We start from the raw sequence: 24790 nt of genomic DNA on the forward strand, positions 1-24790 counted from the left end.
TCAACTACAAAAGCAACTGAGGTCGTTGAGCCAGCGTTGAGTGAGCATAGAGTGGTGGTAAGGCGTGTGTCACAGAGGGAGGCGCTGAGTGACATTAGGCACAAGGGGACTGAAAGTACAAGGACACTGCAGCTGTCTCTCAAGCGGGTACACTCTTTCCTTTCTCATTGTGATGCTGATAACACTCTTTTTATGCCTGGGCTGCAGCCAAGCGGAAGGGGTGACTTCATCGTAGAGACAGCTGCGAGGGGAGGTGGAGGAGTTTGCATGGGACGCAGGTGTTGCTGGGTTTTGAACTGCCAAAATGGCTGCTGTTCGCACGTAGCATTCATAAGAAGAGACAAGGTTTATTTATCTGCAGAGAAAGTGTCTGGGAAACACAGATCTGAACAGCTAACCCGCTCAATAAGTGAGAAAGTCTAATATACATACTATACTGTACCTTTCTGTATTGTATCGACAGTACCACTGAAATTCTTCCTCAAACCTCGCTTATGTCTCCAATACCTCGGCTACAAGCACCATAGATGATATGGATCAGGACTACGATCATCTATTGGTTTTTATGATGTATGGTTTGGAGGCGTTGTATTGATTTGTGATTTCTTCTTGACATTTAAAAGTTCCCATGGAACAAACAAAAAAAAAAAGATCGGACACAATCAACTTGATTTACAATTTTAATGTTAATCACACACTTGATTTGATTATAAGAATCCCAACAAGAGAAAACACACTCATTTACTAACGATATGTAAAACATTAGTGCCCCCTACTATTGCAAAGTTGTGAACACAAATACACATGACTGATTTTTATTGATGGATATGGCTGGAAACACAAATAAATGAACCTTGAACCTCACAAAAACAATCACAATCACCATCTTTGGTCCTCTCAGATCAGAACTTTGGCCACCAGGAAACTGATGAGCAGGGTCAACAATGGGGTCACCTGGCCTGGGCCGTGGTTTGCAAGCCCGATGACTCGCACTGGAACAGAAGAACCACGGGTTAGAAAAAGATGAACTGATAAAGCTCAGTCTCATCTATAACATGATGACAGTTGAGCGCCAGTTAAGTTACCTTCCCTGGTTGTCCTCCTTTGTAGTGGTCCGACTGAGATGCTTGTCATATCTTCAGAGGACACATCCCTCTCAACACGTCTGTGGTGACCCGGGTAGCAGTGCTGCAGGATAACAACAGTAGCGGTTACTCAAAATGCACTGTGCCGTTAAAAGTCTTTCCTTCGTCATGCGACAAACACACTTGATACGTACAGCTGTGCAGTTGTTGTGTCTCTGAAGACAAAGATGGACGTTACAGTGCAGGTAGATGGACGAGAAGTTGGAGAAAGTGAACATGTTGAAGGAGAAGCGGGACACGGTGGAGACGCCGTTCTGATGCAGCTCTACTGTGCCATCTGCTGGATTAGGACACCTGGAAGACACGGATGGTGGAACAAGTTAATCCAATCAAGAGTAGGAACTCGGCATGATTCAATGTGGAATTACTAACATTCATTACTTACTCGTCCTGAAGGAGATACCACTTCACAGGGTAGTTGGCCGAGTTTACTGGTGTGGCCCAACAGTTTTGCAGAACGCTAGAAATCTGACGCTCGTCGACGCCTTCTATTCGCACCTCAATGTACAACCTTTGGTCTATTTCCGTTTCAATGCTGCTGCTAGTGCTGAGCGGAAAGAGGAAGCTGGAATCTAGGAAGGGGATCATTCTGATTCGATAGCGGCCCTCGCCGGCTGGAAGCTTCTTGCTCACGATGCTGCGGAGAAACAACATTCAGGTAAATGTGATTTACATTTAAGAAGAAACGCTACATAAACATGTAAAATTCTAGATGGAAAATACAATATTATTTCGTTAGAACCTTTGGAAACTAAATGCATTTTTTGTAATGAAGGTGTTATTATATTATTTTATGTTATATTTTATCATGGGTTAAGTTAGCAGTTACCATCATCATCATCAAAAAGCATGACTGCTGTATAAATTAATTGTACATTATTGTGAAATTCCACTATTATCACTCATGCTTCATATGAAAAACACTGAGTTGTGAAATTGTTATATTCAAGTATTGTCACCTTTCTACAGGGTTGATGCCCACATCCATAGACAGGGCCTGATACAGAGGGTATTCACAGCAGAAACGGAGATGGATATTCCTTTGGCGGCTGATCAGAGGCTGATCATCGTGAGGATCTACGTCACCCTGGATGACATTCTCATACATGAAATGGCTTCCGTTGCTCTTTAAATTGAAAAGACAAAGTGATATAAGTTGACCGGAACAGCTGCATTATACTTTTATACTGATAACATACAGTAATTGTGCGGAGACTGTACCTTGAGAACCGTCCCGCACAGCTCGGCATCATTGTTAAATTGGAACACCAGTCGACCGTCCTCGATGGTACCTCGACAGGAGTGGTCTTGGAGATGGAGTGCGCTGGAGTGGAAGCCAGCCTCAAACAGCTGGCAGCGGGACACAGACATGGTGCCTGTGCTACTGGCACAAGTGATTGAAGAGTCTATGAAGTGGAGAAATAAAGCAGCAATTCATATTGGGCCAATGCCTGGTGTTTGTGTGTTTCAAAAGTGTTGCTTATAATGCCAAACGCAGAGCAAGTACAGTTGTGAGTGTAATGATGCATCAGAAAAAGGACAATCACCTCAGTTTATGGCCGTGATAAAATTGATTCAACATCGTTTTCTCCAGAGCTACATTATCTACTATATATGATGTATAACTGCTTGTCCAACTTTTAGCTCTGTTATCAAATGCAGCCTGTTTTAATTTTACCCACATACAGTAATGCATGTGCTACACTATTTGGGAAGCTCAAGCAGTTCAAAGTAGATAATAGCGTCTAAGTTAAAGTCACAAGAAATGAACGTAGATGAAAGATGAAATAAACAAGTGACTATCGAAGAGAAAAGTATTTGTTTCAACACATGTTACTCGAAACCTTACACCCCAGTGATTTCCTATATTTACTTTGTCACATTGTTTGTCCAGATCTGGTGCTTTTTGTTGTCTTGCTGCAAAAAAGACCCATGTTTGCAACCCGGTCCATACGAGGGCCTTTTTGCATGGAATGCGTAGGTTTTCACTCGGTTTCCTCCCAAAGTCCCACATTTTTATTAATAATTTACACTCTAAGGTGTAGGTGGGTGAATGGTTGTTGTTCTCTGTATGTTTGCTCTGCGATGGACTGGTGACCTGTCCAGGGTGTGCCCCACCTTTTGCCCTGTGACCCACAACCTCATGTTTTGTGTTTTTTTTTTTTTATATATCTTTGATTGTGTCTCGCTTCAGTTAGTTTTACTTCCTTGTTCCTTAGTGTGTCTTGTTTTCTCTCCATTGACCATTTTCTGTTCTGCCCTGATGTGTTTCACAAGTGTCCAATAATAATTGTGCAAAAATGCAACAAGGAAATGCTATAATAGTGTTTTTATTTACCGTGTATAATATGTACTAACGCTGGGAAAGGGCTAGAACGCCAAAAAAATAACACAAACAGCTGCTGTTTGTTTCTAGACCTCACTCGCAAACTCTACATTGGGAGTGAGACAGGACAGTTTTTTAGTTATGGTGTCACTATCAGTAATTGAAAGGAAAAATACCACTGTATTACTCATCCTAATTATAATAACTGAAGAATGAACTGAACTGAAGAAGCCTAATGGATAAGAGTTGAAGGCAAGCTATCAACTCACTTCAACCAAGTCTAATTGCCTACAGCCAACTCCTTAAGTCATAATCAATATGATCATCTGGAAAACAGAGTTTAAGTGGATATGGCCTCACCATAGCTCTCATTGTTGGCCCTATGATGGTGTTCGTCACAGAAGCAGCCGTACACGCCGTCCTTCTCGCCACACCACTCATACTCTGTGCAGTTCAAGTTTTCACAGGGGTCCGACTCAGCTGTGGAAATAGCAGAATATCTATAAGAAAACGTATCTTTCCCCTAGACGTTGGACAAATTAGCCAAGTACAAACATACCGCAGTGCAAAGCCGGGCGCCACTCAGGGATGTCCAAACCCAACACTGAGCATGTTCTCTCATAGGCTGAGATGGCACTACACAGCATGCCATTGGCCGGAGTGTAGAGGCAGAGATCATAGACGCAGGAAGTGAAAAACGGTTGTGGGTCAGAGTGCAGGTGGCAGGCGCTGAACGGGCCTGTTGTGTTTGTAATGACGCTGCAGAGTGCAGTGTATTCTTCCCTGTAGATGCAGTTGTTCAGTCCATCATCATTCCGTTGATCAGTCAGTCCGCATCTGGAAAAGACATTATACACGCGTCACTCGATGTCTTTGTTAACTTTGCCACAGCATACGTTCCTGTAATGTGTACTGTTGTCATTGTGCCTTTGGGCATGGCTGATTGTAGATAATTGGATATTTACTCGATGGAGTGACAAGTTTTCAACTGACAATGACATTATAATGGTGGATTATCATACACCATTTGCTTTCATAACAGCTCACCGTGGTTGGCTTGTGGGTGCCTTCCAGCTGTGCCCAAACTCATAATCATCTCGTGCCAGAGTCCCATTTGGCAAGACTTTGTCATCTGCAGGATTATTGTTGAAATTTCCACACATCCCCGAGACTCTGTTTCGATAAATTTGGCTAACTCTGACCAGTAGTGTACTTCTGCCATCAAACTGGACGACCATGTCATTGGCATCGACCACTACGTAGCTTCCCTGCCTTGAAACCCTTGCAAAGTTGGCTACGTTTAGGGGAAGAGATACTTCACTTCCATTTACCTGGAGGAATGAGATAATAGAGACAGAAAAAAAATCACAAAAGGAAAGAGGAATTTCTACCAATGTTTACAAAATGAATTTCATTTATTCTTGGAATTCATTTGGGACTTACTGTTACAATTTTGTTGGATCCAATCCTTACATATACATTGTCTGTTTGATTTAACAGATGTATATCTACTGCTGACACAAACGACACATGGTTGTTGCCGCGGTGCTTGTTGGTGGCTGCAACCTTAAACTGGTTGCTACTAGTGCCGCGGCTCTCAGTGATGATGTAAGAGCATGTGCCCTGGAAATGAGCCAGTGCTCCGTCAAAGGTGACATAGTGTGGGTCCCCCCATACAGTGCAGGTAGTCATTGCATCAAAGCAGCCCAGATTGCCCTCTCTGATGTTGCACTCTTGTGCAGGCGTGCAAGATGCGGAGGAGCAGCGCAGGTCGTTGGGGGCGTGACATTCACATCGCTCAGAGCAACTCTCTGTCCAAAAGGACTCACCAGCCTGCAACACGTGGGAAATTGAACATCAGATACAAATACAATAAAAATTGCTATTTAGAGGAAGTGAAGGGGTAAAGAGGTCTTGGCTAAGGGTCAATCACCATATGTGCAAAATTCATCACTATCCAGGCAATTTCACAAAACAGTGATATGACTTACATTGTAGTAGAAGCCATCATATTGGCAGCCACAGTCTTCCACAGGGACACACGTTGTTCCACTCCTGAGGAAGCCCTCATCACAGAAGCAACCCTCAGAGCAAACCTGCTCACAGGTGGCATCAACACTGCTGGCACAGGTGTGGCCACAGTCGGTACCACACAGCTCATAATGACTGTTGGCTGGACAGCTCAGGCCTTAATGAAACAGAAAGGAAAGTGCCATACCATTAAGGTTGAAGTAAGCAGCCCTTCATGGGAATTTTCACTGCATTGCCTCGTTGACTTACCGCACGTGGTGTTCTGTCTCCAAGGGTAGATTCGAACATTGGCTGATTGACAGGCACTGACATATGCTTGAATGGACCTGCACAGAATATCGTTGCCCCGATTTCCCCCCGACACGCAAATGTCAAACACACAGTCGTTGAAATATGGTGTCGGTTCCACCTCCTCGTGGCAGAAGCTGAAGGGGCCGTTGGTAGCTTTGATCACTTCACACTGAATTCTAGCAGGGAGATCGTTGGTGCACCGAGGGCATGAAGAACCACAGCCGTCACTACAGGTGTAGTTACCTGCTACCTTCCAAGCTGTTCCAAATTCATCTGGAGTGGTGACAATTGAGCCAGATGGGGTGCGGAAGTCATCATTCACGTTCCCATTGAAGTTCCCACACAGTCCACATGTGTGTCCTCTACAATAAAAATTAAAATAATGAATTAATATATTACTCAACAAATAAATAAATGAAAAAGTCAATAAATTATGATTTATTTAAATTACTTCTTTTCAAAATTAGTAATACACAACATTTTGTTGCAGTGCAACATGTTAACCTCAAATATACACTAAAAACATAACTATGGGTCGTATTCAGGGGTTGGCCAAAACAACCCATAGTTGCGTTTTAGTTGGTTAAATATAAAACTAGTAGTAGAGATCCTTCTCAGGTTTCTGAGGAGCTGTACATACCTGTAATTTGGTGGCACTGAGATGGACACTGTACTCCATCCATCGTATGTGACACTGAGGCCAAAGTCGGCATTTATAAATGTGCGAGATCCACTTGCAAAGACAGACACATTTCCACTCAGGAGAACTGGCAGATTTGCAGTTATTCCATTTATCTAAAACATTAGAAACACAAAATTGGAATAAGAATACATTTTCAACATAATAATAACTCTACTCTAGATCACAAAGGTTTAAGCATGGGTTTAACTCACCTCAACCACACCTCTCCTGTCTCTAGACATGTGCATTTGGTAGCCCAACACATTGACAAAAACATCAGATGTGACTGAAACTGTCAATCCATTCCATTGCTCGTTCTTGGCTTCCACTGAAAATTGTTGAAGTCTGCCTGTGTCATTACAGAGGGTTGCTAGAACATAGCGGCAGGTTCCTTGGAAGTCATAGGCCTTACGATCAAATGTAAGGTAGTGGGGGTCTCCAGAAGCAGAGCAGGTACCATGAGGATTGGAATGGCAACCAAAGTCACCCCCCACCACACGGCAAGACTCTTGGGGCCCACAGGAACTTGCAGTGCAGTGCACTATCCCAGTTGTCCCATTACAGCTACATGACCTCTGACATTCCTCACCATCCCAGAACTGTTCACCACTTTGACGATAGCGTCCGTTGTAATTGCATCCACAAGATGTTGGCGGCACACACTGGTTGCCATTGAGGATGAAACCACTATCGCACTGGCATCCCTCCTGGCACACAGTGTCACAGGTGAAGGGGAAAGAGAGGCTGGGGCAGGTGGAGGGACAAGGACTTTCACAAAGTGCATAGTGGCTGTTTAGGGGGCAAGCTTGTGCTGGAAAAAACGGGTAAATACGAAAAAGGTTAACACATATTTTGCAATGTCCAGAGGTTATTCAACAGAGGAAAGAGTGCTTACCACAGCCAGTAACATTCCTCCAGTGCTGCAAGGTTACACCTTTCTGTTGACACATTAGTACGTAGTCTCGTAGGACCTCACATCTGGCTGACGCTGGATCTCTAGTGGCTGTAAGGGTCTCCGTGCACACTTCCATATACTGCTGTGGGTCTACCATGGGCCAACACTGGGTAAACGGCCCATCTCGTGAGCCAATAATTCCACAGTACTCATGAGAGGTGAAATTTGTCCTGGAATTATCATGTACACGTTCTACACAGTGTGCAGAAAGGGAACCATCTCGCCAGCTGTCTCCAAAGGCCTGAGAGCTGTTGACCAGAACGCCATTGGGTGTGCGGAAGTCATCATATGAGTGACCATTGTAGTTACCACAGAGTCCCCCCAGTGAACCATTGTAGACACCAGGTGCAGTGACGCGCACAAAGTGAGGCCAGACTGTCTGCACAGTCACACCAAAGGAGGTGCGGATGATGATGCTGTAGGTGCTGGTATGATAGATTTGGATGCGGTTTGATGCTGAGTTGAAAGGTAGTTTGATCAGCTGACCGTCAACCTATGGGGTCATTTTAAAATCAAGACTCAGATAATCAACCATTTTTGGGCAAAAAAAAACATATCCCTGATCATTGTGTCAGATTGTTGTTTCTTACCTGAACTGTGCTTTGATTTGCCATCTCAATGGAGACATGTGTTCCCTCTGCCTCAAATTTGAGTAACCTGGCAAAACTCTGGTGGCCTCTGGGCACTTTTTCTGCCGTTACCATAAAGTGAGGGTGACTTAACAAGCCCATTGCCTTGGCAAGAGTCAGGCGACATGCTCCAGGATACTGGTATGTCAGTCCATCAAATGTATGATATGACCCTGGGCCCCTTATCCAGCACGTTGCATAGCTGTTAGGTCTGCATCCTCTTTCTCCTTCCTCCACCCTACATGATTCAAGTGGACCACAACTATGCGAGTGACAGGTCATGGTGCCTATCCGGCAGCTGCAACGTCTCCCACAGTCATCACCTAGGATCACGGTTTCTCCAGAGCTGTAGTATTGACCCTCAAAGTTGCAGCCACAATCGGCATTAGGGACACAGACCCCAGCACTAAGGATGTAGCCTGAATTGCAGATGCAGCTCTCCTGGGCAGGGAGAGGGCAATTGTTGGTGGAATTGGGATTGACACAAGTAGCTGGACATCCTGTTCCTTGGGGCTCAAAATGGCTGTTGGCTGGGCAGGGGATTTCTAGACAAAAAATAATGATAAAATAAGATTAACCTCATGGAATTATTAAAGATCTACTTTGAAATGATGTCGAATGATTGACAAACATACCACAGAAGCCCTGTCTCCTCCAGCTTGGCAACTGGATGCCATTCCGCTGACACTGACTTGCATAAACGTGAAGGGCTTGACATAGAACGGGCTGGTACCCTCCTCCAACACACAGATCATACACACAACTCTGGACAGCGTGCTCTGGTGAAAGGGTTCGATTGCATGCAGCAAATGGTCCAGAGGGGTCTCGCAGGATACCGCAATGATCTGCGTTGCTGTATAAAGCTGTCTGCTGTGCAGAACAGGAAGCACAGTCCAGACCTCTGCATTGGACCTCACAGCCAACCTCAGTGTCTCCTGGTACTCGCCAGCTGTTGCCAAAAACCACATCAGAGGTCACAATTTCTCCACTGCGAGTTCTGAAATCATCGCTCTGGTTGTTGGTGAAGGTTCCACAAAGGCCACAGGTACCATTCTGGTAAGTGTAGGGCACACTGATTCTGACATAATGATATGCATCATAAGACACCTCCAAGCCAAAGTCTGCACTGATGACCACAGCAAATCCTGACTGATAAACCTGGACAGTGCCATTGCTTAGAGAGAATGGAGTGGATGCAAAGTTTCCATTGACCTGTCAACACAGACACAAACAAAGAAATCAGCCTAACAAAGATCCAGACAAAAATACTGCAGCAAGAAGATAGTCATATGCTAACCTTAGCCCTCCCACGGTGTCCTTTGACGAGCTCAATAGTTTGATTGTAAACGACCACTCGAACCAGTTTTGTCCAAGAGACTCGCGTGCTTCCCCGGTGCTCATTTTTGCCCTCCACACGATAGTAGGGCAACTCAGGACCACATTGTTCTGAGAGAACATACGTGCATGTCCCCTGAAAATGAAACAAGCCCCCATCAAAGGTGTAGTAATGAGGATCACCACTGACGACGCAGGTGCGTCTCCGCACTGTCCTGCAGGCAAACTGAAACGTAGTTGGTCGGCAGATTTGGGAAAAGCCGCAGGGTTGACTGGAACACTGCAGGCCAGCTGAGGTACAGGTGCACTTCTGTGCACAGGTGCTGTCAGTCCAGAATGAGTCTCCGACCTGCAAAGGTTCACCTTTAAAGAAAAAAAAAAATATATATATATGTTATTATTTGAAAGACTTTGATTTTTATTTACATTTATTTGACCAAATCAGAGATGTGAGCATATTAAAGTTTGTAGAGGGCAGCATTTCAATAAGGGGAGGGGTTTACTGTATACATGGTGCCATCATTATCGTTGTCTTGGATTATAACAAAAAAAGGCTTTTTTTAAATATATATTATATTATATTGTATTGTATTGTATTGTATTGTATTGTATTGTATTGTATTGTATTATATTATATTATAATGAGAATGCAGAAAGATGAGACTGAGGAGATGAGAGGACAAAAAGAACTGTGATAAAAAAAATTCAAACTGTGATAAATGATATATGAAGGGCAGTATTGCACTTTTGGTTGTACAGCATGACAGTAATAATAATAATAATAATAATAATAATAATAATTAGAAGATTAATAATAGTAATAATAATCGTAGTGGTAATAATAATAATAACGATAACAATAATAATTATTATTATCGTTATTATTATTAATACTACTGTGGGCAGCATTGCTATTCTTCTGATTTGCATTGTCCCCCATTAAATAAAGTATTCTTCTTCTTCTTCTTCTATGGGTTTAACTGCAGCTTGAGTCCATGATGTTGCATTACTGCCATCTTCTGGAATTAGAAAACTCCTGCAGTACCCAGTTCATGACATTCTTTCTCCTCATCTCATCAGTCTCATCCTCTCATCTCATCAGTCTCATCCAAAGAGTAAAGTGGTGACAAAAGGAGGATGTCCTAACCATTTGATATTAAGTAACTTTTGCCTACTAACATATACCAATATAAATCAAACAAAATGAGTGTTAAGAGGCTAGAGAGAACATCTGTGTTGAGGTGTTTCTGACTCTTTAGACTCTTCATACCTTCATAAGTGCATCCTCTTGAACCATGGTCTGTTTGGAAGGCCCAGCGTCCAGGTACATTTACATTGCTTTGCGTGCGGAAAAGCGAATTAGTGCCTGTTGCACTTGAAGTGAATGATCCATTGATGGTAAAATGGTGTGAAGAATGTATTGTGTCATATCCAGCCTGGAAATAGAGAGATTTGGTGAAATATACCGTTTCTATTTGTACATTACCAATTAAAGCATTCCGATCTTACAGCAATGTGACAATGTACTTTTTTTTAAATTATTTTTTAGGCTCTAACCTGGATATTGTGTCTTGTGTCAGCTATCGGCCCATAGTTCATCAACACAAACGAGTGCCTGCCACCGGAGATGAGGACTGCTTGGGCTGTTGATTGCTAAAAGAAATGGTTCAAATAGAAATAGCTGAAATACACTTACCCAGCAGTATTATGTATTTACGTGTTTAAAACAAGTTGACTTACTGTGCCACTTCTCGAGAAATAGGCCACTTGATACCATGTTGCAACGAAGACCCACTGGGCAGTAAAGCTCAGTCTTGGAAAGTAGGTGTTAATGTCTCGCGTAGCTTGTTGGAGGACGCTGCCGGAAGTGTATTGAACGTAGTAGATGTAACCGCTACCCCTGTTGTCCAAATCTGTCCACATGGGAGCAATGATGTCTTTGGTTCCACGAATTGGAAACCGTTGCGGTACGTAGTGGCTGAATGAAGTATTGAAGGTCAGGTGTCCGTTGTGGTTCACCTACGAAACACACAGTATTGACATGCAATCAAAGTGCATATTGTCAAACTATAGCCTTATTGTATGTCATCAGATATCAATATTTATTGCAAAATTACTTAAAGGAGACATATTGGTAGAGCAGACGGATCTATTACACTCTCAAAATGCATATTTATATCAAGTAACACCAGAAAAACCACTATCACCGTTAAAGAGGCCGAGCAAAGTCAGCCGTGAACTTTTCTGGTATAACGAAATTAGATTAAGACAGAGCAGGAGATGAGGTGACTCTAAATATCATTATTTCATTTTTTTACTTATTTCATTTTCTATTCTATTACTATTTCTATTACTCTCGTCAAAATTCCTCAGCTCCACTCCCATCACATACCCTGGTATATACTGTGCAGTAGAATAGTACTTCTAAGTACCAGCAGAGGAAACTGGTGTACCACTGGTGGTACACAAACCACCAGTTTGAGAACCATGACTTTACAACCTACTACGGGGGCATTTGCTCTTGTCTGTGAGTTTGTCACATCTGTGGATGTAAAAACAACTAACTGCCCACAACAAACCAAAACACTGCTTAAATATCAGTAACATTTAATCAGGGTTGTACATTTCAAAATGAGATAAAGATAAAGAATGTTTACGTACATAAATCTGATTATACGACCGTCCGAAGTAGGGAAAGGCTCGCTGCAGGGCAATCCGAGGTGAACTTCCATCGTCTGATCGAGAGCTTAGTGTACCAGTGACTGTGTACAGGGGCCCTAGGAGAACCAAAACGAAAGACACATTAAAAAAAAAAAAAAGCCAATACAATAGATCCTGACAGTCTCTCATTCAATGCCAAAAAAACCTACTGTCAAACAGGAAAAACCATGGGATTAGTTGTAATTCTGTGGTTATGGGTTATAGCCTGCTGTTAAATGTGCTTTGAGCATCTGATCTTTTACCTCCTTTTGTGATTGGTTTGTACATTTATATAAATATATAAATAGAAGCTTCAACTTACCCGAAGCTTGAGGTGTCACCGTACCTGTTAAAACAAATTGACATCAGAAGAGAGGTCAGTTAATGAGTCTGTATGCATTCAAATAAATGAAAGATGATTTAAATCAAACACTTACTTATCATCACCAAAAGCAGCAGCGGCAACAGCATTTGATTTGCCATTTTGTAAAGCTCAAATTTCAAACCTGCAGTTCAGATTCAGGACTGAATGTTAATTTCATGTTGTAGTATTAAATGCAGAGGATTAAGACACGGTGATTTTATTTATATGAGTGCAATGATTTCAATATCTTTTATTGATGTAAAAAAAAAACATTTTTTAAATATCCAGATCAATATTTGATTAATCTCTGCACCATTGCAGCATGTACAGTGGATAAGGTTTTTTTTTTTAACTGAACTCAATCTTTTCCTGTATAAAATATAAATAAATTAAAATGAAAAGTCACCAGTAAAACTTTAAAATTCTATTTAAAAATTCAAAACTCTCACTAAAATAAAAATGCAGTGGGAATTTTAAAGCAACAAGTAATGATTTGCAAAATGAGTGAATTACCTGCTCCAAACACTGCTGTACCCTCCAATGGAAGAATGCAGTGCAGGACCAGGGCTTTATACATTGAAAGCTGGCACAGCTCCATCCACCTGTGGTAAGACCAGTTTAAAGGTATTTTAAATGGGATAAAATCTCATTGCTTCCTCATAACAAGTGTTCTCATTATGAGCGTGGAGGACAATAGTGAATAACAGGGGAAACAAAAGGGTGGGTGGGTGCAGTGCTTAATAAATAACAGCAACATAGACATTTAGAAAAACAACACCGCAGACAGAACTGGAAGAACGCAATAGTCAAAAGAAAAGATTAAAAAAAAAATGTCAGTGTGAGATACAGCACACACAAACTAGAACCCTAGTTCGACAGCTGTGCTTTAGATATATCCATTCTGACATCAGATCAATTTGAACATATCTGATATTTAGGGTGTTTTGGCCGATGAGAACTGTGTGTTTCAGGATTTTTAACTGTGGAGGGCGGCATTTATCCTCTCGGCGTGCTTCACACAACTTCACACACACATTTATTTGTCTGTGTTTACAGGTCTCAGGTTTTTGTTGAGTCAAAGTTATGATTCATTTAATCATGTTTTTTTTATATCGCATTTTTATTTGTGAAATGAAGTAGCAATAATCGGACAGAAGTCACAAAATTTCAAATTTTTTTCCTTTTTTTTTACCATTTAATGCAGATTTTAGTTTGGAGCTAATTCTCTCTCATACTGCACAGTCTTTCCATATAAACTTATTTTTGACTTATTATTTATGCCATTATTTATGAGAGAGCGACTTCGGGTTTGAAGTTGTGTCGCCCGATGATGTCAAAGTGGTCGTCATGTGTGCAGTCAGGGTTTGATGTAACAGCGAGAGGCCGCGATAGGGGCGTTTTGATCAGCAGCCACAAATGAGAAGGGAAACGTGCAATCATCTCCAAAACTTTTTTCCTCCTGCGAAGGAATAAGGAAACGCGCTGTGGCTTAAAGCCTTAAATTTGAATAAGCCACCGAAGCGTCCCTGTGTTTGTTCATTTCACTTAAACTCAAAGATTATCCAGAACCAGAGAACCAGAGACGTGTTTACAATATTAAATGTCAGTAAAACCTCCGAGGTGACATCAGCAGCTGCCGGTAAAACCACAGCTAATTATGGGTTATGTTAGTGTCTGAGTTATATCAACTATATATATGTAGTTGTGTCAATAAACCGGGTTATTATATATTTTTGTTATCTCTTTATTTGCATATACATATATATATTAATTTCATTTGACCGTGGATTTCATTTAACTTCGTACATTTTTATGAGGCCACTCCCTCATGTCGTCCTGCCACTCCGTAATATTACCTGTAGCCTACATGTAACTGCACAGATAAACCGCATTCTCACTTAGATTTCTTAACAGACTTTTTCTTTCTCTTTCTCTCTGAGCAGCTAAAACACAGATTTTATCTGCGGATCATTGGTCGGGGACAGTAAGAAATCCAAACAGTGACAAACACTTGTCTCCTGCTGGGAAAGGCGGCCTAACTTCAAGATAACACATATCTTTGAAACAGTGAACCGGTCTATAGGTGCAGGGGTTTGCAGCTCGATGCAGAGGCGCTCACTGTTACCACACTTACCAAAAATATCACTTTAAAAGCAGGCTGTGGTTGAGCTCGATTTAATTTGAAGATAAAAGAGATGATACGAAAGTAAGACTCTTAAGTGCTCCGTGTCACGCCCCAACTTGTTTTGCTTTTACAAAGAAGTTGATTTTGTTTCGTTTCATGGTCTCTGGCAACAAAAAAGGAAGCTATGTCAAGTTAATCCCAACCACAATAACAACAGCAAATTTCCTTTTCTGTCGTGCAGGTGCAGCTCCATAAGGTAAAACATGGCCTTTCACAGCCAACGCAGCACCTGTACCATGTTGCCAGAGGTTAGTGGTTCAGATTCTTCTTGTTAAGCATTCACAGTATATTGTTGTGGTTAAGGATAAGGTTGCAACAGTTAAAAGATAATAACGATAGTAGTAATTAACAACTAAAGCTATTGCCAGCGACTTTTCTAATGGATTGTTTTAGGATTGTTGTTTTTTGTTTCTTACAGTCAACTATTGTCGAATTTGTAGATAAAACATTTAAGGACATTGTCCTTTTAAGGTTTGGGGAAGCAGAGATTGATACATTTAATAACGTTTTGCCATTTTCGAGCATTTCATGGATCAAGCAACTAACGAACAGATTATTCAGTAATAAAAGAAACTTGTGAGTTGCGGCCCCGCGCTCTGTCACATGTGAACCTGTGCGCTGCACGCAATCAGCTCATGATATGGACATTTCTTATTTACTGGGCGTTGAAGGATGTCGCGAAGAAAATATTTTTGAAATTATTTCCCGAAACAACTCGTGCAGCTACGCCAAAGAATGGAATGAGCCCTGGCAGGAATGAGCATTATCTGCTAAACTGCTCTGCCAACGGGAAACACAGTAGCACATGTTTAACAAACAGCAACACGCAGTTGATTCTCCTATGTCAACAGTTTGCAATTATCAGATGTATTTGTGTTAGTTTAATTTGCACAAAAGGCTTTATTTTTTGCTGGTCTGTTTATTTATTTTGCTTCTCAACGCATCCAACGCCGCTTCCGTAGAGGACAAGGTCCAGGAGGATCATGTAGCCCACACTCCCTCCTGCCCAGTGGGACTGCCTGACCCCATAAGGTGCTAACGTATGTAAATGGTTCCATGTGACATGTTGACGTAACTAGGGATGTATACCGAGGACCGGTACTTTTTGGTACCGGTTCCTAATTGGGTCGCTACCAGAGCACCGTTAAGATTCTGGACAAACGGTACAGTTATCTGTAATTTTTTTCAGCACCAGACACTTGGAGCGCGCTCATAGTATGAAGCTAAAGGAGTGCGGCGTGTTTGATTGCTGTAACAAAGTTCATTGTGAAGGATCTCCAGCCGTTTGCTACAGTTGAATCCAAGTGGTTTAGGTAAATAGGCAGTAGTTAGTCCACTTGAAGTCAGTGTGAGTTAATTTTGTATTGCCTTTTCCATGAAAGTAAATATGTTGCTTTTCTTGTTGGGGCCAAATGTGGCAGGAGAAGTGCCCCCTCTGCACTGTCTGTACTGTACTTAATAAAAAAAAAAGGTTGAATCTTTTAACATCTTATAACATCTTTATTTTTTACAAAAAATTACATGTTGTATCGATAAGAGTATCGATAAGTATTGCTTCTGATAAGGAGTATCGGTATCGGTATCAGTATTGATAAAATCCTAACGATATTCATCCTTAGACATAACTATACTTTCTACTCTAGGTTCGCATCAATCGGCTAAATTACCCAAAATAACATTTATATTTAAGCATTTAGCAGACAAACAAGGGCCTTTCTGCATGGAGTTTGCATGTTCTCCCCGTGTGTGCGTGGGTTCTCTCCGGGTTCTCCGGCTTCCTCCCACAGTCCAAAAACATGCAATGTGGGGATTAGGTAAATTGGACACTCTAAATTGACCGTAGGAGTGAGTGTGAGAGTGAATGGTTGTTTGTCTCTAGTTGTGTGTGGCCCTGCGATGGACTGGCGAACTGTCCAGGGTGTACCCCGCCTATCGCCCGATGTAGCTGAGATTGGCACAGCACCCCCCGCGACCCTCTGGTGGAGGATAAAGCGGTTAGATGATGACTGACTGACTGACATTTAGCAGACATTCACCAGCGTGGAACGACACATGAAAAGGGACTGGATTGTCTTGTGCGGGGTGTTGGCCCCCGCCAGACCACAATCCTTCGATGAACGGAGTAGTCGAGGGGTAACATAAGCCTTCAGGAGAGCATTTACAGAGGTGGGAGGTGAGAATAGGCGCGCACTATTCAATTCAATTTTATTTGCATAGCGCCAAATCATAACATACACTGTACATAGACAACATCAAGGAGAGCAGAGAACCCCAACAGTTCACACAATGAAGAAGCACTAGGCATCGGTGGAGAGAAAAAACTCCCTCTTAACAGAAAGAATTCTCTGACAGAACCAGGCTCAGAGATGTTCGGTCATCTGCCTCGACCGGTTAGGGTGAAAGGAAAATGGGGGACAGAGGAGAGGTGGGGGAGAGAAAGGACAAGAGGGAGATGAGGTAGAGACAGAAGAATGAGAGACCAGGAGCAGATACACAACAACTGTATCGAGTTACACGTTTATACAGTCAATGATGACATGTTTAAAGCAATACAATGTAATTTATATAAGCGGCAGCAGAGAGTGAAAAATGATACTGATATCGACTTTTAATTATAGCATAATAATAATGGTGATGATATGTATGATAGCAATAACATCGAGGACTGGATCTGGATCCTGCAACCTGCAACATGAGGATACAGGGAGAGAGAGAGCACTATTGTTTTATTTCATCTTCGGGGGTTGCTGTGTCTTTTTAGTTGTTTTAAATAAAGATATTTTTGGGGTTTGTATGATTGTTGATTGTTTTATATTTTATATTACCATATTGTAATATAGTAATTTTCTCCTTAGGTGGTCTCCTTGTTAGATAATTTTGTTTCCAGCTACAGCCTGGCTATCACTTAAAATTCTACAAATAAATCATTTATTTCATTGTAAAATGCGTCTCTGCTTGGTCAGTATGTAATATATTTTCTGGGGTAAAATTACCCAGGTATCGTTGTCGATCCCTTTTTATTTCCCGTATAAGATCTGTGGTATACGGTCAACAGTAATAAAGACAATCTGCGTAAGCTGTTTTTATTTCCTTTGTTGTACCGGTGTTCCTGCTCGAGCTTTGACAAGTGTGTCTAATTAAATTTTTGTCATAGTTTGTCTCGTCAGACAGAACAGTGACTGGTCTTACTGTGGGTACTTTTTGTGGAATCTAATCTCACGTTGTGTCTCTGTTTAATTAAAAACTGAACGCTGTCCTTTTGTTATATTTTGTAACTCCCTGCCGTAGCATGTCATGTCTGTTAACATGCTTGTATTCTTAATCAAACCTGGAGTTCATCGGTGCATGGCTGTAAAATACAGGCAGAATTCCATAACATGGAGAGATTTCATATTGGGAAAACTGGACTGTTCCACCGCATTGTCGACTTGCAGAGGCAAGCAAACAATAGCATGTACTGATGAAAGGCAAATCATTTTAGTTGTCATAGCTTGAGGCTCCTGTACAGCTAATTGCAAAACTGCAATCTTCTTGGCAAATCGACAGCAGTCTGTACTTTTCCCTTCCAGCTTGAGCAGGCAACACAAATTCCCTGAGGCCCACACCCCAATTTGGGTTTGTTTGTTTCCTGATGAGGGCCAAGTTAGTGAAGCGTGAAGACGCGGGTGCGCGACAAAAACTGCATGAGAGTGGATGCTTGTTTGTCCTGTCCAGGGTGTACCTAACTGGCGATGAGCACCGGCGCTTCCGTGACCCTCATGTGGAGGATGAAGCGGTAGAGGATGTGTGAACTTACTTAACCCTCATTGTTCAGGTGGTACTATGTGAGAAAATCATTATGCTACCATGACATAGCCACATGAGTACCATGGAAAAGCCTTGTCTCTTAATCCAGCCCACTGCCCAACCCAAGACCTAAAACCTTTTAGGCATTCAGAACTGTTGCAGGACCCGAAGTCATCTGAGAAAACGACAGTGGAAACAGTGTGTGGTCAGATGAGTCCAAGTTGCAGCTTAGATGTCAGCTTTTACATGCAAAAGTTACATTCGAGTTATTCTACAAAACCTTATTCTACCTCTATTAAGACATTTTTCCTGATTAAGGTGCTTAATAATTACTAATAAAGGGCTGGTATGCTACTTGTATGCATGTTAGGAGTTAATGGTGAATATGTGTCCCCTAATCTAATGTGTTACCCATTTTTTTATTGACAAAAAAACAAAAAAGAAACAAGAAAACATAAAGGTGACAACGAGTAGGGGAGAGGATGGTGGAAGTATTACCAATCTTTTTGGAAGTGATAGCCTCGACTTAGTTTTTGGAAGTTTTTGCCATCAAGGTTTCGGAGAACAGAGACGAAGGTCCTGGAGTCTGAGTTGAGTTGTAAGGTATTTATTAGAATATACTTGGCCAAAAAGCACAGTGGCAACCTCGGGATTCCCATGTACACGGCCTGACACCACCTGTATGTGTCGTCTTGAGGACGGACCTCATCAGACCGTACAATCATCTGTGATCTGACGATATGAACGTGTTTCTTTAGAATCAGGATGACAGAAACTTTCTGAGGAATGTTCCTGATCTATGTTTTGAGTTGGCGCTGATGCTACTTACTTGGCAAGGAAATTGGCAAGGCTGTTAAAATTAGAGCATCTTAACTCATTTCTCGTTAATTATGCATTTAGAAACTGCACTTGTCATCATGTCGACTTTGTCGATTATTGTTTTTGCGGCGCTAAAGTGTCACGTTGCACACAAAAAAAGGCGTTTCTGTTTATCTTCACCACTCTGAGAGCGCCACGCCCTGCAAGGATAACATCAACACTTGTCTAAATTGCTCCAACAGGAAATGAACTCAATAACCACAGATCAGTGACGAGTGTCTGACTGTATGTAGCTACAGACTCTGCAAGAGAGGAGCGGTGGTGGTGATAAGGGTGGCAGTAGAAGAAAGAGACAGAGACCCGGGTCTGAGATGTAAGATCAGTTAATGATAATAATCATAATACCTACAATAATGACAACAATCAATATCAAACACAAAAATACACCCTCTTTTTCACCAACTCCTATTACCAGGAACTTATTAACCTGGGGAAAATAGTTGCCGGTAATCTGTGTGGTATGCGTTTCAGTCACAATCAGCGCATTGTTGATGAAGCATGGTCAGCGGTTTCACAACGAACTGCACCAAGGTTTTTTTTTAATCCCCAAAAACGGGTTACACTTTAGTAATAATCCAGTCTTTTTCAAAACAGTGCTTTCAAAGTGTCTAGATTCAATATGAAATTGAGGTGGACAATCCGGGCTCCTCCCACAGTGCAGGGCAGGAGCATCAAACTCATTTTAGTTCAGGGGCCACATACAGCACAATTTGATCTCAAGGACCAGTAAAATAATAGCATAATAACCGATAAACAACAAGAACTCTGAATCTGTTTCCCCTTGTTTTACTTTTAATGAAGTATCTTATTCTTGATGCCTACGTTGACCATTCACACATGTGCAACGTTACAACATGATAGATCACAGTGTGTCTATAAAGGCAAACATTTAGTCACAGGTATCTGGAAGTGAAAAATATAATATTTCACGCTATGATTAGATAGTGTGAAATAGTGTGAACATTTGATCAAATTCATCCTGCGGGCCGGATTGGACCCTCTGGTGGACCACGGGCCTTATGTTTGACACCCCTGGTCCAGGGTGACCCCGCCTATCGCCCTATGTCAGTTTAGATGAAGCACAGCTCCCCCCGCGACCCTCACGTGGAGGATAAAGCGATAGAAAAAAGGATGGATGGATGGATAAAATAAGCTGTCAAAAAGTTCATGAGGAAACAACTCATCGTGAACTGGCAACAACATGCCACTCAGATTTAATCAGAAAACACAGGGAGGTTAATCAAAAGAGTCAGCAGGAAAGTGTAGACTGGTATCGAGTGACATTTGATCATTTTTTACTCTTGTTCCTTTTCGTAAACCAGGGCTTAGAAATCGAATCCAAGTGAAAAAACAAAACCTGCAACGTGATCTGAGCCGTGAGCAAAAGGATGGGAGAAGCTTACGATTGTCCAGGTGCTTGGTTATCCTCCAAATATACGCAGCACTTGAATGAATTCAATTACTTCTGCTGGAATTATTTCTCACCTTTTCCGTAAAAAAAAAATAATAAAAATGGGAAGAGGAAAGAATGGGAATTCAACAGCACCAAGTTTGTTATTTTGTTTGTCTTGAGCTTGTGTTTATTCACCACAGAAACCTCTGGAAAAACAATCACACCCCTCCAGACTGTAATGGTCTGTTCCAGAACTTCCAGAGTGCACCGGAGCAGGATCATAAAAAAAGGTGACATTTGTGCACACCAACCCCCGTGTCTACTGTCAAATAGACAACACTTTGAGAGGACTTTAAAACACACATTGCTGTCATCATGGCTTGAATCCAACATGCTAAATAGAAATCCCCTACTGACAGCTCACGGCAAGATCAAACACTTGCTGCGCAGTTTACCTCTTTGTCTCTACGCGTCTCTCTTTAGGTGCACAGTGCATTTTCCTAATCAACAATAATTGCTTTATTCTGTCATTGCTGTAGAAGAGCGATGAAGATTTTATACAGTTACGCCGTACAAGCTGAGGGGATGAGGGGAGCAAAAGGGGAAGCATACGTGCCTGAGCGGCTTGTGGATCTTATAATGAGATCTCCAGAGATAAGCAGCACAGTAGCTCCAAGACACAATTAGGCCCAGCTTTACTGTGCCTCCAAGATATAAGTGTATAGGCAGCCCGCAGATGTGTGTGTGTATGTGTGTTTTCTTTTTCTGGCATAAACATTGACCTTGTCAGGACCAGTAGTTCTCAGGGAGACCAAAATCTGGTCTAAATAATCCATCCATCCATTTTCTACCGCTTTATCCTCCACACGAGGGTCGCGGGGGGAGCTGTGCCAATCTCAGCTACCATAGGGCGATAGTTGGTAGTTGATAGTTCACCAGTCCATCGCAAACAACCGTTCACTCACACACCTATGGTCAAGATTGGAGTGTCCAATTTAACTTCAATCCCCATATTGCATGTTTTTGGACTGTGGAAGGAAGACGGAGAACCCGGAGAGAACCCAAGAGAGAACATGCACAACCGGGGCTTCTTGCTGCAAAGGCAAGCGTGCTAACCACTACACCAACCGTGAGGCCCGGTCCCAAAAATGATTTGAATTCTGTTTTGGTTAGTGCTGTCAAGCTATTAAAAAAATTGAGAGTTTAATTCATTATGATCTGTAATTAATGAATCTCTTTGTTAATCTCACCTAAAAATAGCAGAGAAAAGCCCTTAACTTGATGTTTTTTCATTTAAATTCATTATTACGGCAGATTGAAAAGTGGCTTTCTAAAGTCAAAACATCAGGTCATATAGACCCTTTCATTGTATACAAACATAGTAGCCTGTCGACTAGTTCCACTTCTACTTGTACTAACTTGTACTAGTACTACTACTTCTACTAGTACTCTGTGACGTAGCTCTCGAAAGGGTCTGCAAAGTAACCTGTCGGTCACTGACTTGCTCATACGCGGGGTGTTCTCCTTCGGGGCATTTTTGCCTGGCCTCGCGGGCATATAGTTAGAGATTAAAAATGAGATTAACGCGATTAAAAAACATAACGCGCTAAATATGGCGCGATAATTTGACACCCCTAGTTTTGGTTAGCGAGAGAGAGCACTTACCACTTGTTACGCTTATCACAATGTCTTCTGAAGGACCAGTGTGACAAGTCATTTGACAAATGCACTTATCTGTAACTGATCAGATTACACTCTCTCTTCAGATAATGTACCAGGACGTTTTGAAAAACTAAGGAGGGACCTGTGTCAAATAAGCTTTACTCAGAATCATCTACTTGGCAATTAAACCAGAAAAGTATGTTTGACCTGTATCATAAGTAGACTTATAATCAGAAGAAAAGTAATCTTCAGTGGAAGCTGATGAGCAGGAAAGAGGAAGAGGAATCTCGTGCTCAAATGACATAATAATGCCGAATGTTTCCGCCTTTGGTGGGAACATGAGAAAAAACAGATCCCATCAACTTTAGTGTTTAAGACCAGAAGAATCCACTCTGCAGGGCTTGTTTTCTGTTCTACAGGCCACTGTCATGCAAGTCTAATGAGGGGTTGTTCTATTCAACCCTGAATAGATAGTGAAGCATCTCATCAATTATATATACGTCTCAAATATAGTGATCTCTCGTCATCGGTTCTAATGTTTAATACATATCCACCGCAGCGCTAGGCACTGTTATATGTATCCTCTTGTCCTTATACAGTCAAGACAAATGTATTTCTAGAGCATGTGTAAAAACAACCAATGCTGACAGATTTAAACATAAAATCTATAAAAACATGAAGGTAAAACAGTGAAATAGTAACATAATAAAATAGTGAAATGGTAAACCCTAGAAAAAAGTGTACAGGTTGACTATTTTTATCCTGAAGTGAAGGCCATTTTAAAGGTGATTTAATATGGTGAGGGCAGATTTCATTTCCATGGGTCCAAAATTTAGGGGCAGTTACAGAAAAGGCACAATCGCCCTGGGTGTTTAGTCTGGACTTTTGGCAACCTGAGAGCTCAGGATGGGGTGTGAAGAAGAATAAGTTCAGAGAGGTAAGCTAGTGCCAAACCATTTAGAGCTTTAAAATCATTTTAAAATCAATCCTAAAATGCATAGGAAGCCAGTGAAGGGAGCACAACACGGGTGTGATGTGGTCTCGCCTCTTTTCTTCTATCAAAAGGCGAGCGGCAGTGTTCTGGACCAGCTGGAGTCACTGGACAGACGACTGATCTAAGCCAACAATCAGAGAATTACAGTAATCCAGCCCAAACAAGAGTGACTTTTTGGAATTCAGTGAGCACCCTCACGTGGTTTGATACCCAGGCTAAAGAAATGGGTTGTGACAGAAATTCAACCCAATAAGCTCCTTGGTTAAAATACCTCTGTCTTCTTCCAAGTGTTGGTGCCAAGAATACATCATGAGAAAACCCTGTTCATAAAAAGGCTCAAGAACTCTTCAATAGAAAGGCAACACTTGTTCTCTTTTGTAAATAATAAAACGTCACTCTGCCCAGCTTCAGAAACCAGGCATGTGTTATGAAAGATGAGCTCTTAAGCTATATTACGTTATGTAAACTTAACTCTTTTTTTTTTTACAGTAATTATGTTAGATTACAGCGATTGTATGTTGTGCAATCCTTTACCTCACCGCTCAGAGTTGTTGCTACAGTCACCAGTGAACATGACACCAGTGTAGCCTAATCCTCCTTTTATTCTTTGGGTTTTTATAACACTAGGATAAGGGAAACAGACTACATTTACTCATACACGCAACCACCCAGTGTGGGGCTCAGGAATCTGCTTTATGCTAATAAGCTCGGTCAAGGTCAGCCAGTCTTTTGACTTAAATTGTGCTATTTCCCAAAACAGCACAATGACTTGAGGGAGAAGGCATTACCTCGCAGTAGCTTTTGAGGTGATTTGCCACAGCCCCTGAACTGTGTTTGCAGCTTCATCCCACCACAGACTGGCCACAGGAGGTTTCCTGCTCTGGTTTCTGACATCTTTTACACTTTAACACGGCATTGCATGAATGGCAAATGCTGCATTAACATCCCATCAATGAAATACTGAGATTGTGTTCCGTTGCAGCGTCACAAAAATAGCTAATGGACCCGTTTCAAATCACACAATCGGAGAGAGTGAGTTCATGCTTTTCCACTGCGGGTTTCCCTCAGCTGAAGAGTGAATAAAGATGAAATGCTGTATTTCAAGCAACATCTGGACGTTTCAAATAAGTCAAATCTCTTTGAACCACAAACTAATGTGGGAGGAGAAGCAGACTTCAGTGCTGAGGAATACTGGTAATGGAGTTAATGGCACTTGCCTAAAACCTTGTCAAAGCCACATGGTGTGAGGCAGCGAGTGATGTGCTACTTCTGCACTTTTACTCATGAACACATCTAAAGGCTTATTTCATGCTGAGGGACTTGTCCATTTTAACCTTGATATAATTCCCTCAAGTGGAAAAGAGTGAAAGTCAGCACATCAGCTTTTAGTATCAACACATTTCAGGCAGCCGTGTCATCTATAGGAGACCTGC

The 24790-nt window shown here is 41.8% G+C and overlaps 1 protein-coding gene across 1 annotated transcript; it reads right to left on the reverse strand.

Moving 5' to 3' along the window:
• Positions 1 to 667: 667 nt before the first annotated feature.
• Positions 668 to 12990, reverse strand: LOC122769420 (alpha-tectorin-like). Its single transcript, XM_044025940.1, has 25 exons — positions 12972 to 12990; positions 12532 to 12600; positions 12417 to 12440; positions 12056 to 12171; positions 11135 to 11413; positions 10952 to 11047; positions 10665 to 10830; positions 9357 to 9757; positions 8695 to 9271; positions 8021 to 8604; positions 7371 to 7923; positions 6688 to 7286; positions 6434 to 6588; positions 5752 to 6155; positions 5463 to 5659; positions 4915 to 5304; positions 4519 to 4802; positions 4031 to 4308; positions 3832 to 3951; positions 2367 to 2551; positions 2105 to 2271; positions 1531 to 1782; positions 1280 to 1439; positions 1086 to 1188; positions 668 to 992 (listed from the first exon to the last, which is right to left on the reverse strand). Exons 2-25 carry the CDS (start codon positions 12575 to 12577, stop codon positions 898 to 900), a joined length of 6231 nt encoding a protein of 2076 aa, XP_043881875.1. The 5' UTR covers positions 12578 to 12600; positions 12972 to 12990; the 3' UTR covers positions 668 to 897.
• Positions 12991 to 24790: the final 11800 nt, after the last annotated feature.

Source organism: Solea senegalensis, linkage group LG5, assembly GCF_019176455.1.
Source record: "Solea senegalensis isolate Sse05_10M linkage group LG5, IFAPA_SoseM_1, whole genome shotgun sequence".
Lineage (NCBI taxonomy): Eukaryota > Metazoa > Chordata > Actinopteri > Pleuronectiformes > Soleidae > Solea > Solea senegalensis.

Bases quoted from the DNA above. Each gene is read 5' to 3' on its own strand.
- LOC122769420 (XM_044025940.1), bottom strand. From the start codon at position 12,577: ATGGCAAATCAAATGCTGTTGCCGCTGCTGCTTTTGGTGATGATAA. The intron at 11,414-12,055 runs GTACGTAAACAT...TGTGTTTCGTAG, and splicing joins GGTCGTATAATCAGATTTAT to GTGAACCACAACGGACACCT. The intron at 7,924-8,020 runs GTAAGAAACAAC...ATGACCCCATAG, and splicing joins CAAATCAAAGCACAGTTCAG to GTTGACGGTCAGCTGATCAA.